The following is a 16,144-nucleotide window of genomic DNA, read 5'->3' on the forward strand; positions in this document are numbered from 1 at the left end:
AAGCCATCAATCATTTTTATTGCATACTTTTGTGTATCACACGCACACACACACACACATACGCACACGCATCTACATACAAATACACTCGTCAAGTTGTTAACTTGAACTCTGACTACTCGAATTCGCTTCAATGCAGACAATCAGAAATATTTTTGGCTCATAAATGTTATGGCTGAAATACTTCCAAATGGTATGTGTTATAAACTTTTTCATGAATGTAGAGCATGTATAATATACATATATGTATATATATTAATGGTTTCAAAAGTTAGGATTATGTTTTCTTAATTATTTTACTCTTGCTTAAAACTAAAATAATAAAATAAAATTGGTAAAGTCAGCTGGCAAGCATCAATTATAGCTTATAGATTTTATATTCATTCATTTTTTTTTTTTTTTTTTTTTTTTTTTTTTTTTTTTTTTTTTTGTTTTTGATTAAAGAGTTTTAAGTGTTTGATTGGCTCATGCGCGTCATTCAATATTAAATAACTTTCTGTTTTCTATCTATTAAAATTCTAAAATATAGTAAATATAAACTATAAAGTTTCTATGTATACATATGTATAAATATATAAACAAATATTAAGAATAAAGTTTTTATATATTTTATAAATATATAATCAAATATTAAACTGTAAAGCTTATAGCATATACGTATATGAACAAATTACTAAAATAATGCTTATAATACATATAAACAAATACCAAAGTATAGTTTGTATATATATAAACAGATACCAATAAAATACTAAATATACACAAGCTGCAGCCAAGTCTACTATATTATATTTGTTGCTTTTTGATTTACAATATATCTATATATTTATTGCACATATTTTATTTAACTGTTCTACAATATAAGTAACTGATATACAATACTAACCGTTAATAATGTCATTTAACAAGCTCGTAAATTAAGTTGAAATTTTTTTAAATAAATACAAAAATTATTTACGAGTCGCATTGGCTCAGGCACATTGATTTATGGTAGTTCGCACGCCTATCAATACCAATGCCCGTACAGCAACGTTACAAGCACAGCCAAGGCTTCGGCTCTGCGTCGGGCCCGAGCCGAGCGAGATAGTCAGATCGTATGGCTAATCGCGGCGCCTCAATACGATTCGATTCGATTCTTCATTTTAAATTTCAGTGCGAGTGACGCTTGCTTGTTACTGCCCGAGTGTGTGTGTGTGCGTGTGAGTGTGACGCTGTGTGTGTGCGTGCCTATAAAGTGTTGACAAGAATTTGCTGCGATTTAGTCTTATTAAAAGCGGAGCCACGATCGGAAGTCCGGGAATTCGTGGAACGCGCTCGTTATTGTCCCACAAGTCGTGATCTAAGAGAAAGAGAGAGTGAAACAAAAAGAGAAAACGAAAAATTTGATACAGTAATTCAAACTAATTTCCGGCACGAAAACCAATCTAAAAGAATGTAGGTTTTTGTTACCTTACTTGTTCTCACCTTTGCTCAAATTAAAAAAAAAAAAGAAAGAAGAATTCTGAAATAAATAAAAAATTTCTGTTGTACGTGCGAATGATTAAAAAACAAGAAAAACACAAATCAAATGCAAATTACTCGAATTAATGTCAAGTGTACTTATTCGAATGTACACATCTGTACATTTGCATAAATTACTGAATGCATTTCACACACATTAGTTTTATAATTGGTCTGGCGATGACAATAACAAAAATTTAATTGAACACATTTTAATTGTAGTTGAATTCTAACGGAAATCAGTTCAACGACTTTTTCAACATTTTTATTAAGTGCTTTAAATATGTCATAAATGTATGTGAAATATAAATGTGTGTGTGTGCGTGTGTGCGTATATATATGCTAAACTGGTTTACTTTGTATATGTACATATGTATGTACATATAGAATCATGATGCATTGAACCGTGTATATACTAATCTCATTTAAGAGAGAAATGCCAGTAGCTGACTTTGACTTCAATTAATTTATATTTACATTTATAATTTATATACGATTTTATAAACATTTTGTTGAACCCATAAAGTTGAACAAGTCCATCAACTGCATAATATATCAATATATATATATATATATGTCTATATGGTGATATACATTTACATATATGCTCGTAGAGGAAGAAGCAGCACATATGCATAGAGCTAGAGACTTTAATATAAAGTCTTTACTACTTTACCTTTGTATTATGTTTTCAGTTGATTGTGTGTAATGCTAATGCTAAATCTCCATCAGATTGGCCGTATTATTGTGCTACCTGTTGGCCGTTACCTGTTAATTAGTACATTTTCCCTTGTTGATTCATGCTATATATACTACAATATATTAACTGCGTTTGACCTCTAACTTTTTTACATGCGTCGAGACACGTTGCGTCAACTCATTTGAATAAATAAATTACTTAAACAAATTCAATACAGAGACGATAGTAGGTATTTTTTTTTTAAATATTTATATATTTTTATTATAATATTATAACAAGTAAAATAAATATTTTGTGCTCTTTATTTTTGTTTATTTCAAATTTTAAAATGACTTTCAAGTCGTCCAAGTTTTGTTTATTAATCTGGCAGCAGGTTTCTATTGTTTATTAAAACATTCTAAGTTGGTTTTATATATAAAGAAGAGGATGATGAAATATATATTATATTATTGTTATTTAGTATTAACGCTATACTTGACATAGCTTTGCAATTTAATACCTTTTAAGAGTGTGTTTTTAAAATAGTAAGAATTATGCAGATGGAAGAGTCAAAGACATAAACTTTGCTTCTGTCTGATTACTTCTTTAAAAAAAATATTGTAATTCAATGCCAATTAGAAAAGAGCTTTTGCATAACACAAAATCCATTTACAACAATTAATTTTCACTATAAATGTATGGAATATTCCAAACTTGTGTCAATTTTCATTGGGCTTCGATGACTCATGCCACAAGATATCTTGAGGTAAATGAATATTCAGAGACTTTGCCCCAGTTAAATGCCGAGATAAGTTTCAGTCTTTGGCTGGCGCTCCCCACGAATCTTGTGAATGGAAATTAAAATGGCTGTCGCATAGCTAATAATTAAAAACAAACAAATCTTATCAATTTTTGGGAATATGACGAATATCAGTCATACTCGTGACATTCTAACAGCTGTTAGTCGTGTCGCCTTGCCACAGATTGAGTTCACAGTATTCACTTTTTCACGTTTAAGCGGAACACTTAATTATGATTGTCACGCAATTCAACATGTCGCCTGGGCAGAGCAGAGCACAGATAAACACTTGACTTGATACGCCTATAGTTGCCAATCAAAGCAATCCGAGCCCACATAAGGGTAAACACAATGAAAAAACCACACATACATAAGTGGCTGGCTGGGGCGATCATTGGGTAAGCCATAAACCGTTCAGGGCTGCTTGATATTCAAGTGAGCGAAGATTGCCTCTAATCAAATGGCCAGTAAGTGGAGTAATCAACCCGGGCAAGATCCGATCGGCAGCTAAGTCCATCTGTATTCCAAATCAATCACAATTCACGCCAATAAAACCAAATAAACCATATACGAGAGTCAAGTCAATTAACTTCAAAACGATAAGCAACACGACGGCAATAGCTGACTGCATAATACTCGCTCGAGGTAGGAATAATGGAAATACATAAATTATTCAATAAACTGAATGACTAGTATTACTCTATTACACCTGGAATACTTAAGGAGCATAAAAGTAAAAGTGGAGATAGGTTTCTGTAGAGAAGTTCCACTGCATCATATTCGAAATACTTAAGGATCATAAACCTTAAGATATATTTTCAGAATTCACCACGCCCCCATAGGAAGAGGAGACAAATCTTGTATAAGACAAGCTGCTTTTATAAGACAGCTACTCCCTAGCTGTCAACTGCTCATACACAAATTCATATAACCAATATACTCTCTTAATTCAATTAATCTGCACAAGAACTCTACGTCATTAAGGAGAGTCGAAGCCAAATCTCAACTACATTTCAGTTTTTTTCCTTTTTTTTTTTTGGATTTTCATCTGCTCAAATCTTTTGCTTCACTTTCCACAATTTCTTATCGCGACCTTAATACGTGTATATACATACATATATCATGTAGAGGTGGAAATATTCATTGACTGGTAGATAAGCTGGACAGCGAGTGGGTACTCGGTGAGAATTAACCAGCCTTTCGCTGGCTGAGGTGCCATCAATCATGGCAAGTATTTTATATATGCTATAAACAATCGCCAATATATGGCCAGTGATAAAATAATGAAGGCAACTATAAAGTGTGGCTCCAATCGTGCAATTGGCTGCAAATCATATGCCAGCTATATATCATGGAGCTCATTTATTGGCCTGCATACCAAATCAATTGAGCAGAAGAAGTTTATATACAAACCAAATTTATTGTGACGTCAGGCCCAGCTGAAGACTTTATGATGATAAGTCAATAAACTCTGATTGATCTGTGCTATATGTATATACAGAAAACAAAAAGAAAAACAAAAACAAACCAATCAATTGCAGCAGATAGAGTATCTTTCCTTAGAACTTTCCCAATAATAAAGTCGATAACAGACGTAGATATATATCTTTTATCTGCAGGCGAAAGACTTATAAACCAGTTAGGGGCATTAAATTTTGATTAGCTAAATGTATTAAGAGTGAGTCAAATAAATTTGAATATTTTATTCGATTATTCGCCAACAAAATTTATATATTTTTAAAGCTACTTAAATTATTATTATAAAATATTATTATTGATTTTCAACATATGTTAATTAAATAATAAACCAGCTGTGCGAGTGTAATTAAATATCAATAACAATTTGTTTTTGGCAAATTTGTTGTTTATCAGCTATACTCAGCACACTTGTTAAATGGGTATACTGAATATCATAGGCGGAATGTAACATGGATTGTTGGTTTACTATAGATTATTTCTATGGAAGAAGTTAACTTCTGTAAGCTACCAGCTTAGCACGATTCAGTTGAACTTCTAGCATTTTGAACTAGTTCCAGTGCAAACTGCTGAACCAAATGCACATGCTTGATAATAGCCATTGTAATGGCCGGGATCTTAAGTGGTAGAGGAAAATTCTTATCAATTTTAATTGACATGAATACTGCTCGCTTCGATTTGAAGTATTTGTGTCTATATAGCGTATATCTACATACATAATATTACTCTCGATTTGAAGTATTATTATCTATGCCGATTATCTGTGTGTTTAACAACAATATACCAGGCCTGGTGCTCCACAGCGATTAGATTAATTCGAAATCACATTTCTTAAACTTTATAAGAGATGTGAAGAAATCAATAAGTAAATAAACAAATAAATAAGTAAAGAAGGAAAGAAAGCAAATAGAGACACTGACCCACTGTTCAATATGTATATATTGGATGAACGCTAACCGATTGCTCGCTGAATACTCATCCGACTGAGTTGTGAAACGTGGCTTGAAAAAATCCACAAGAAAATGTACAGGTTGATGAGCTCTTGACTAGATAATACCCTGTAATCGGGTGGACAATATAGTTTACACAATTATTATATTTTTAAGGAAATCCGAATTTGAATGATAGATTATAGATTAGGGAAGGAATATAGATTTTTTTCCTACATATGATATATGCATACTTAATATCTACATTGTTCATATATACTATATCCAGATATTCTTGTTGATCTTAGAGCTTCAACAGATAATCTATAGGGGCTTCCGTTAAAGGTGTAGACTAAAAGCATTATTATTATTAGTAAATTATGTCTTGACGTCTTTAGAGTTATTTTTATTTTTCTTTTACAAGGCGTAAATGATATCAAATCTTTTGTTTTATTAAATGATATTTATTTAATTTTTTTTTTAATACTTATCAAACCAATTCTTCAATGAATATGTAAATTATATTTTTAGAGGCACGCAGTAAGCAAATTTTATAAATATTTTCAATTAAAGTTTTATCTAATCTGTCTGACAGATTAAAGTTAATTGGGAATATAAATATTTTTAATAACTTTTAACTTACATCAAAATTGATTAAAATTATTCACATAATTTGAGTCACTCACATCAGTTTTGCCGTACATCAAAATGATTCACACATTATTTGAGTCACTCCCGTCGACCTCTAAATTTTAGAGATACCCTCTGCCGATAGTTGATTCGTGCAGGGTATAGAAAACAATGCTTGCGACTTGGAAACTCAGAGCGTCGCGTCGCTCAAGTCTCGACCGGCAGTTGACCTGGTCGCTAACTAAGCTTGCAAATTTGCTTACTGCCAACTGGCCAAGTGGGAGACACCGGGCAACTGGGCAGCTGAAGCATTGGTGCGCTGCTTGGCGTCTACTTATTAGTGAAACATGTCACGTAGAACAATTTTTCGTTTCGGTGCCAATGCGAAACGCTTTATTTTCTGCTTTTGCGTGGTATGCCACCTCTGGCAAGGTCAGGCACTGGCAGGCGGGTGTCGCGATTTATGGACGGGGGCTCTCGCTCAAGTCGAAAACGAAACGATGGGAAATTAACCGACGGTATTATGTAAACCGGACCAAATGCAAACAACAAACAAAACTTCAGCTGCGAGAGAAAGAAAGAAGAAAATTGAAATTTGCTTCTTGGGTATGCTCCAGTTGGCTTGTGCCATTTACACGTGATCGTCGCAATTGTTTGACATCCAAATAAAGTATTATCATAAATGCTAAAAAGCTGACAAATGACACCGGCGTGCTAATTAATCCGCTTTGTTCGACCGACTCTCCAGCCGGGGCACGTGATGCCCCACTACAGAATGTTTGTCAACGCACTTGCCAGACAATCGACAATTAGAATCGCATCGGCGTACCAATGCACAGTGGTTCGAATCCTATCGAAATCAGGATTTCGATTGAAAGAAAAATTTATGTTTGTTAAAATTTGATTGAAAATGCAAAAGTATGTTGAATTGAAACATTAAAAGTGAAATCAATTAAAAAAATAAAATAAATAAATAAATAAATAAATTATAGAAATGACTTAAAAAAAATATATTTAAATATCAGATCAGCCTAAATATGTATTAAAACATTAAAAGAATATTTAATTTTGTGGTTTAAATACTAATATAGTGTCAAAAATATTTAAACGCACTCCTAAAAAATATATATACATACATATAAAACATAAATAAAAAAGATCGCATTTTTTCAGTTGATATTTAAACAATAATAATAATATATAAATAAAAAAAATATCACTTATAATAAATATATACATATAAATAAATATTAATAGCTAATTAATATCATTATTAAATATGCCCACGCATTTTCTACAACTTAATTAAATATTCTATCATTAAATTATATGTAGAGTATTTCTCAGTCGATCTCTCGTCAGCTAGCCGTAGTTCGACAGTGCGAATTTGATTCCTTCTGTGCGGGGGCAACGAATCAATGACACTCCTGTTGTTCCGGAGCAAACGAAATGAAATTCACAATCAATTGCGATCATAAATATTGTCGGTATCAATTTTACCAACGAATTACTCATATCAACGTTGAGATGGCGTTAATTACAGGTGAAAATTGAAAACATTGTGCGTGTCTGGCCAATTATGCAGAATTGATTGCAAATACACTCGGAATGAACTGCTGACATAAGTAGATATACACACTAGACATAGGTCTTACTATATAATATATATAGAACGCACATATAGTTAAATCTATATTTAGTGGCTTTTGGATTAGAGCGTGAATGAAATAAGCAAGCTGCTTGAATCGAGCCTGAGGTGATCAATTACCAGAGCTCTATAATTGGCAGATTATACAAGGTATGGCAAATAAATCGATCAAGAAAGAGCTGGCCAATATGCTCTGCCGAAATATCAAATGAGTATATTAGTATGATTCAGGCAGAGTTTCATTTATTGTTGTTATTGAATTTCAGATTTGAATCGAATAAAAATGTCAATATTATTGATTGAAGTATACATGTATTTGTATACGCATGTGTTTTATGTGTCAATAGTCTCATTCAAATTTCGAATATCAAGTGGCCCGTTATCTATAATCTTTGATCTATCTTTAATGCCTTTCCGGTCCCAAATGAAATATTAGACGGGAATATGGCAATTAATGTCTAATAATTATTCGAGATGTTTATCTTTAACGTTTAATTTTATGGCCTACGAGCACTTTTAAAGTGCCTGTTACCTAGTTACCCGAATACATAGTTAGTATTATTTAGACCATAAAAAAATACTATAAATCATTTCATACATTGGCATGCTAATTGTCTAATTAAATTTGATGACGCATCTGTGACTAGCTGGCAAAACAATTTTTAGGCATATTTCAATACCTTCATAACAACTCTTAATGCTACTTGGATACTCTATAAAAAGTTGCTGAAATTATTAATTATGTGTCATAGGCAAAACTTAGATAATTTATTCAATTATTTACTATTATTTTTACAAAAAATTATCTATAGGTTTTATATTTTTTGTGTTGATAGTTGACGAAGTTATGATTTTATATAAAGAAAAAAACATGCAATAGTGATCATTATAGTAGATATGAAAGAAAGGTACAATAAGAATTATAACAAAAGCATATTAAGTCAGGAATATATATTGCCAATTACTCAAAATTAGTATGCATTAGATATATTATATTATTAAATATATTATATTGGTATAATATAATATAATACTACAAAATTTTCGGTGCAATGCTAAATGAAACTGAGTAAACTAAAGTTTGGGAAAGTACAAAAAAATATAAATATATTTTTATAATATATATAAAGATTTCGCTTATACAGTGTGATGTCTCAAAAAGAATTTCGGGAATTAAGCATACATATATAAAAATATTTTTATAATATATATATGATCTACCTTATCTAAGATGTATCAAAAGACTGAACTTGCTTGAGATACTTCTATTGTATATATCATTAAATCCCATTCTAGATAAATTCAAACTGCCTCCATGATTGTAGATTTACATATCTCTTTAACATATGTATGTGCTTATCATGAGTTTCAGATTATTATTAGAACTTAAAACTTTTAGCTAAGCATTTCAATTGCTGCTAACAATTTATTTTGATTGATAGCCCATAGTTAACTATGAGTAAATTCAAGCCTCAATACGCTACGCTCATTAAGTTAGCATTTCTGAGATGATCTTTAATCACATGAAACCTAAAGTTAGGATTCCGCTTATCATTTCAGCAGCCCATCCAAACCAGTTTCCACCCGATATTTTAGTTGTTTAGATCGTTAAATGAAAGCTAATTGTTACCAATCTAAAATGTATAATTTATTTGCTGAATGTTTTGTTAGGTGCCTCATGGATTTAAAGCTAAATATTTGCTTTAATCTTTAGCCCTTTCACAAGTTTGTGTTGAATTCGACATACACACAGACACCCGCACTCACACACACACACACACACATACACATACATTATGTGAGTGGCCCTGCACAACTCCCACCAACGCCAGCGACGCCGCATGATAATGAATTTATTTCAACGCTAAACGTTGAACGAGATAGTTGTAAAGAGAGAAACACTCGCGTGTGAATGAAAGCGAAAAAAAACGTATCGGAAATATAGTATTTTCGCAACAGTCATAAATCGAGATAAATTGATAAACGAGGGTGAAACTCTTTTCCAGCAGCAGCGGCACAGCAGCATGACGGCCAACGGGGAGCCCGGCGCGAACAGCGACGAGAGCAGCTTGAACACTTTGCCTCTGCCGGACATCCGCACCTCACCCATGCCCAACGGCAACAGCAATAGCAGCCACAAGAGCTCCACTGTCATCGAGAGCCAGCCCAAGCGGCGGGTCAGCATCATAGCCGATCCGCCGATGATCGGCGGCGCCAGCGGCGGGGCCGCCGGCTACGACAATCTCGCCTACGAGCAGAATCCCAGACGCAAAATATCCCAGGTGAGTTCTCGAGAAGCTATCGAGTGGTTCACTAGCCGAGTGGACTGGCGTCAATTCGCTATAGCGTGTGCAATTACCGATTACGATCGACGTTGTGGCTAATGGGCTCGTAAATTTGGATTTGTGTGTTTATTTACGTGCTGGCCATAAACATGAGAATCGACGGCTATCGACAAAAACCCTTGATTGATAATTTCTTGGCCGGCGCGATAGCGAAACGCTGGCAGAGATAATCGTCTGGGATTTCAGAGCCAGGTCATAAATGTCTGATATGTTTGTATTTTTTTTTTTTATTGTAACTGTAATCCATAGACGTCGACGCATTCGCACACCGAAATCGGCCCAGCCAGAAGAAGAAGCATTCTGAAAGAGCCCTCGCTGCATACCAATGACAACGAAAGCGATCGCGGATCAACGCACAGCTATGGTAAGGGGAGGGTGGATGAAGGGGGAAAACTTTGTTCTCAAAGGGAATGAAGAGAGGAGTATATGGTAGATAGATTTCTGGGAACTGCTAGGTTTCAAAGCTAAATAATATTTAAATTTTATTTGATATAAGCTTGTAGCTCTATTATGAAGAAAATGTCTTCTTTGTTTCTGTGAAAAAGTGAAGATAATAATAAATTATTATTCTCTTTCAAACACTCAAAGCACAACAAACTTGTACTTCAAATGAGAGGCATATGATGTAGTCACAAGATCAGATCTAGCTGGAGTAAGAGATAAGTTTACATATTTAAAAAAAGTTTCCCTCTGCATACATTATCGTGAAATCAATATAAAATCCATCAAAATAATCAATTAGTAAATGCTTATTGATATACAAACTGGCCCACATTGCGTATGCGTAATATACAAAATTTTCCGCATTTCGGCCGACTTTAACAGGTATCAATCAGTTTTGATTTGTTGACTCGTCGCATTCTATTGCAAGCATATCTGGCGCCGCTTCTTACATATTCATCCACGTACACATACGTACATACATACGTGAAGAGATAGTCGTATAGGGCAATTTAAGAAGAGTTCCGAGGCCAACTCACACTCTACGTCGGTTGGCAGTAAAAGCAAATACGCTATTTGCTATTCGAGCACTTGTGCTCCTATTGTCAATCTAATTTGCCATCACACCGTTAACATTATCAATTAGCAGTCCGGAAAGTGATTTCCAATTTCCAGTTGCTATTCGCAACTCGAAAATAGACAGATAGACACACACACACACACACATACACATGCTTACATATGCAATCGCTTAATGGGGTATATTGAGCTTTCAAGTGTGAAAGGTTTAAGGTCTTACGTATTTGATACAGCTCTTAAGGGTGGACTATTAACATAATGGACTATTAACATAATGCAGCTTTGAGTACTGCGTAACCCTCTTTCTTGACGATATTTATATGCGGTTCGTTGAGTGCTACTTAATGAGAAATCATATAGATATGAAAGTCGCTGAAAATAATATTGAAGAATTTAGCATTGTTTTTGTTCTGCCTCTAATTATTATTGTCAATTAATAATAAGTAATGGTCCATTATATATTGGAGCTCAATACATGATATATACAAGCCCAAATATATATGAAATTTTTATACAATATAAGAAAATATATATATTTTTTTTTGCATTTGTATTATTTATTATAATGCAACAACATAAATTTTTTTTTCATGTTTCCATTCTAGCTGAATTTAATATTTATTTTTTATAAATGGATAATTATTTTTAATTCCATTATTAAATGTTTAGAGTCTTTAATCTTATGTTTTATAAATGATTATATTTTTTTAAAATTTTCTATTCAAAAAAAAAAAAGAAAATATTTGATGAATTATTCTATGCGAATTTTGACTGAAATCTAATTATATATTAGTATTACTAATATTTTCTTTTTGTATGAGCTTATAAGCATATACATATATATATATGCATATGCATAGAAAGATTCACAAGTATATTCTGCTCTATTAAATATCAGATATACTTACATTATGTCAAATCTATTTTTTGTTTAATGTATAGACAGTCTGCGTGTAATTAAATACGATAATTTATAGCTGACATCATCTAACTTCATTGTAACTATAATTGTATAATTTTGTAATAATGGTTTTTAGTATGATTTTAGTATTTTATTAGTATAGTTGCTGTATGTCATTCGAAAATGCAGAGAATATCTCATAGTCGATCAGCGCTGCACTTCCTACTCTTGCTCCATTGATTGCGTCTGCTCGCAGACACAATTAGAGGCGCATGCCAAATGATGTTATGATTTGTTTATGAAGCTGTAATCAGAGTGCAAACGCGTAGTTCGCTTGCACTCGGCATACTCATTATCTGTGGATGCTTCCGTTCCATTGCAGAAAACTATCGGCAAAGTGCATTGGATGTGCTCAATGCCAAGTACCAGGGGCATCAGCATCAGCCGCCGCAGTCGCAGGACGGGGCTAACTATGTGGAGGACTCGTGGATCTACACCTTCTGCCTGAAGTGTCGCGGCGAGGAGCCAAGCGAGTCCTGGGAGCCGTCCTTCTGGCAGAAAGTCTTTCCCTACCCGCTCTGTCCCACCTTCAGGACATTCTCTCGCCTCATCGTTCTCATTCTGATTGGTGAGTGGGAAATTATCTCTCTCTCTCTCGCTCTCTTTAACATGTATTTATGTATATTTCCCTTAGGTCTACTACTCTGGATTGTAGCTTTTGTGATCATTGGGGACACAGCTGCCCCGGGTGGGCAGCTCTTCAGCCTGGTGGTGCTCACGGTGGCCGCCAATTTCGGTGGCTACATAATATCCCTGACCACCCTGCCGCGTCTCATTGGCATGCTGCTGGTGGGCATACTCTTTCAGGTGAGCTCGCATCCATATGCACTTGTCATCCTTAGCCTTAATATTCAATTTGTGCTTCCAGAACGTCGGCTGGGTGGATCTCGAAGGGGACTTCTCGAAAGTGACCGGGCATTTGCGCAAGTTTGCCCTGACCATAATCCTGACTCGAGCTGGCCTCGAAATGGAGCCGGAAGCCTTCAAGAAGGTCTACAAAACGATTCTCAAGCTGGGCATCGTGCCCTGGATCGTGGAGGCGGCTGTCATGACGGTCATGTCGCACTATCTGCTCGACCTGCCCTGGATGTGGGGCTGTCTGCTGGGCTCCATCATTGCCGCCATCTCCCCGGCTGTCGTCGTGCCGTGCCTCTTCAGGCTGCGCACCAAGGGCTACGGCGTGGTCAAGGGCATTCCCACCTTGGTGGTGGCTGTGGCCGGCGTGGACGATGCCCTCTCCGTGGCCATCTTCGGCATCATCAGTACAATCATGTTCTCCGACAAGGGAGTGGGCTACCAGATTGCCCAGGCACCCGTCTGCATTCTGGGCGGTCTGGCCTTTGGCGTCATCTGGGGCTCCATTGCGCGCATCTTTCCCGAGAAGGGCGACGCCTATGTGGTGCCCCTTCGCACGCTCATGCTGTTCGCTGGCAATCTGGTGGCCATCTATGGCAGCGAGGAGCTGGGCTTTGAGGGCCTTGGGCCGCTGGGCGTGGTCTTCTCATCCTTCGTATCGAATCTGTTCTGGTGCAAAGACGGCTGGGATGTCGACGACAATCCCGTATCGACGGCCTTCGAGATCTTCTGGATGATCTTCGAGCCGATTCTCTTTGGCCTCACCGGCGCCACCATCAAAATCGACGAGCTGGACTCGCACACAGTTTCCATTGGCGCGGCCTGCATCTTCGCAGGCGTCGTCATACGCATCTTCATCACGGCTGGCATTGCCGTCGGCGATCGGCTGAACACCAAGGAGAAGTTCTTCGTGGGTCTCTCCTGGATGGCCAAAGCGACGGTGCAGGCTGCCCTGGGGCCCGTCGCACTGAAGAATCTGGGTAGCGATGCGACGGCCGAGGAGCGCAAATGGGCCGAAATTGTGCAGACCGTTTGCGTCTTCAGCATCGTCCTCACAGCTCCACTCGGTGCCATCCTGATATCCATAACGGGCACCAGAATGCTGAAGAAGACGAAGCAGCCGCAGATCCTCACCGGCTGGCGACGCAGTCATCGTCCCTCCATACGCGACATCAGCATCATCGACGAGGAGGAGGAGCGCGAAGATCCCGAGACGCCCAGGGATAAGGAGACCGACGACAATACCCAGAGCAATGCCCACTTAACAAATCTATCGTACACCGCAAACAAGTAGAGTCCTCCTGTGATCTGCTTCTGCTCCAGTTATTGTTGGCCTAAGATAAAATGTTGATTGTTATTATACGAAACCTTAGCTTAGTGGAATCACATTCCAGATATAATAATTCCATAATAATAATAAGTTCAAAACCAACGTGTGAATTTTAAATGCAAGGGGTCAACGATGAAGTTATAAGAAATCGCAGTGAACTCAAGAACGTAAAGTATTATTGAGGAGGGGCGCAGTTATTAGACTGGAAGATAGGGCTTTATATTATGTATAAATCTTTGTCTAGACTGAATGAATGAATGAAGATTTTAGGATATATAAGGGGTATGTATATTGTGAATATATATATTTTTGTACATATATATGTGCATAATTAAAAAATATTAGTTGTCGATATTCATTTGAAATTTGATATTTGAAAATATGCAGAAACTGCAATGTGAATATATTTATATACATATGTACATATATTTTAAGATATGTGTTGCAATAATTCATTTAAAAATTGAGGAAAATATGTGAAAAATTTGGGAGCTATTTATGTGTAAAGGGTATGAATTCATATGGGCAAATATATATATTTTTTTATATATTTTTATCATATTTTTCTTTATCTTTTTTTTTAAGTGAGTATGTAAAATATGTAAAGAATATTTATATACATCTATGACATTGCATTCAGCGTCTAAAATTTAATATTAAAAAACAATTTAACAGCAAATTTTCTTCACACATTAAAAAGCAAAAGTTAGTCAACATTAAACAAAATTGTTATTTAAATTTTCAAATAAAAATACATAACTTTCGCTATTTGAACACATGTCAAGCATTTCAAATAATATCGCCTCATGGCAATCAAAGCCGAAAATTGAATTTTACAATTGATTTAACGTGTGCTCCTATTGCAAATTCTATTTTTATTAAATTTATATATTTTTTTATATTATTTTATAGTTTGGGTTTGTGCCGCAGCTGCAGCCCTTTGTGTGAGTCATTAGGCTACCCCCTGCGTCATTGTGCATAGCATACTTTTTGGAGTAGGATCAAAATGATAAAATAATGTAATAATGGGATACTTTGGAACTGCTTTCATATCACAAAATATTTAGAAACCCATTTTTTTTAATAATAGATATTTAACAGGGAAAACAAAGAAAAATTATTATCAGCAAAGTTTAGCTTCAGTTTTAATTCAATAAAAATAATTATGAAGGGAGCGTGTAGCTGAAATAAATTAAATTTTTGCGTAATATGTAATAATAAGTAAATATATGGGAATTTTATATTTTGCTGGCACAGTTTTTAATGTTATTCAATAATTCAATTTAAGCAAATAAAAAGGAAAATAAATAATTAAAGAACTTTGCTGAATACGAATTCATTGGTATAGGTATAGGAATAGGAAAGAGGTCTTCTCTTAGGGCCTGACAAAAAAAAAAACCAAAACAAATTCAAGGAATTCTCAAATGTAGAATGTAAATTCGTTTCGCCCCAGTCGTAAACTCATGCCTTGAGTTACGTTGTGTTGAGTTGGTCACGTATATTTGGGAATGTAAATGAAACATTTTAATTATTAATTCCAAATGCCAGCACATAACCGTATCAATTTACGTTGTATATTAAGCAAGAGTCGCAAGGGAAGGCCATGTCTGTCTAGACGCGAGACGATGATACTTAGAACTCGACGTAATAATGGGTTGATGTTTTCAACACTCTCGTGGTTTTCTTGCAGACGATGAATACACACAAAGCAACACACACACACACACCCACACACACAATAAAGAGTATACATAATTAACTTGTGCTAAAGCTGTTTCTCTTGGTTTCTTGGTCAACTCCACCTCCTTCCTATACACAACTTTGGGGTTTACTGACAGCCCAGACAAGCTGCATAATTACTTTAAAAATAAAATTTAATATTAACCTACATATCATTATACACCCCCGGATGCCTTACCCTTAGTTACCCTAGTTCGTATGAAATTGTTAATAATTCATAATTTAAATGCCA

The 16,144-nt window shown here is 35.3% G+C and overlaps 1 protein-coding gene across 2 annotated transcripts; it reads left to right on the top strand.

Moving 5' to 3' along the window:
* Positions 1-1,038: 1,038 nt before the first annotated feature.
* Positions 1,039-14,274, top strand: LOC108657956 (sodium/hydrogen exchanger 9B2). Of its 2 annotated transcripts, none has more exons than XM_089257252.1 (6): positions 1,039-1,434; positions 9,668-9,943; positions 10,256-10,370; positions 12,310-12,555; positions 12,622-12,794; positions 12,856-14,274. In XM_089257252.1, exons 2-6 carry the CDS (start codon positions 9,686-9,688, stop codon positions 14,134-14,136), a joined length of 2,073 nt encoding a protein of 690 aa, XP_089113378.1. In that variant the 5' UTR covers positions 1,039-1,434; positions 9,668-9,685; the 3' UTR covers positions 14,137-14,274. The 2 variants fall into 2 exon arrangements, with proteins under 2 accessions (XP_089113378.1, XP_030241256.1); XM_030385396.2 differs by having other exon boundaries at positions 1,042-1,434; positions 9,671-9,943.
* The last annotated feature ends 1,870 nt before the right edge of the window (positions 14,275-16,144 follow it).

The sequence above is a fragment of the Drosophila navojoa genome, chromosome 3 (assembly GCF_054131105.1).
Source record: "Drosophila navojoa isolate 15081-1374.11 chromosome 3, UAZ_NAV_1.0, whole genome shotgun sequence".
NCBI classification, from domain to species: domain Eukaryota; kingdom Metazoa; phylum Arthropoda; class Insecta; order Diptera; family Drosophilidae; genus Drosophila; species Drosophila navojoa.

Coding starts and splice junctions, on each gene's coding strand:
- LOC108657956 (XM_089257252.1), top strand. CDS start 9,686: ATGACGGCCAACGGGGAGCCCGGCGCGAACAGCGACGAGAGCAGCTTG. Junction 10,371..12,309: donor CGGATCAACGCACAGCTATG/GTAAGGGGAGGG, acceptor GTTCCATTGCAG/AAAACTATCGGCAAAGTGCA. Junction 12,556..12,621: donor CATCGTTCTCATTCTGATTG/GTGAGTGGGAAA, acceptor TATTTCCCTTAG/GTCTACTACTCTGGATTGTA.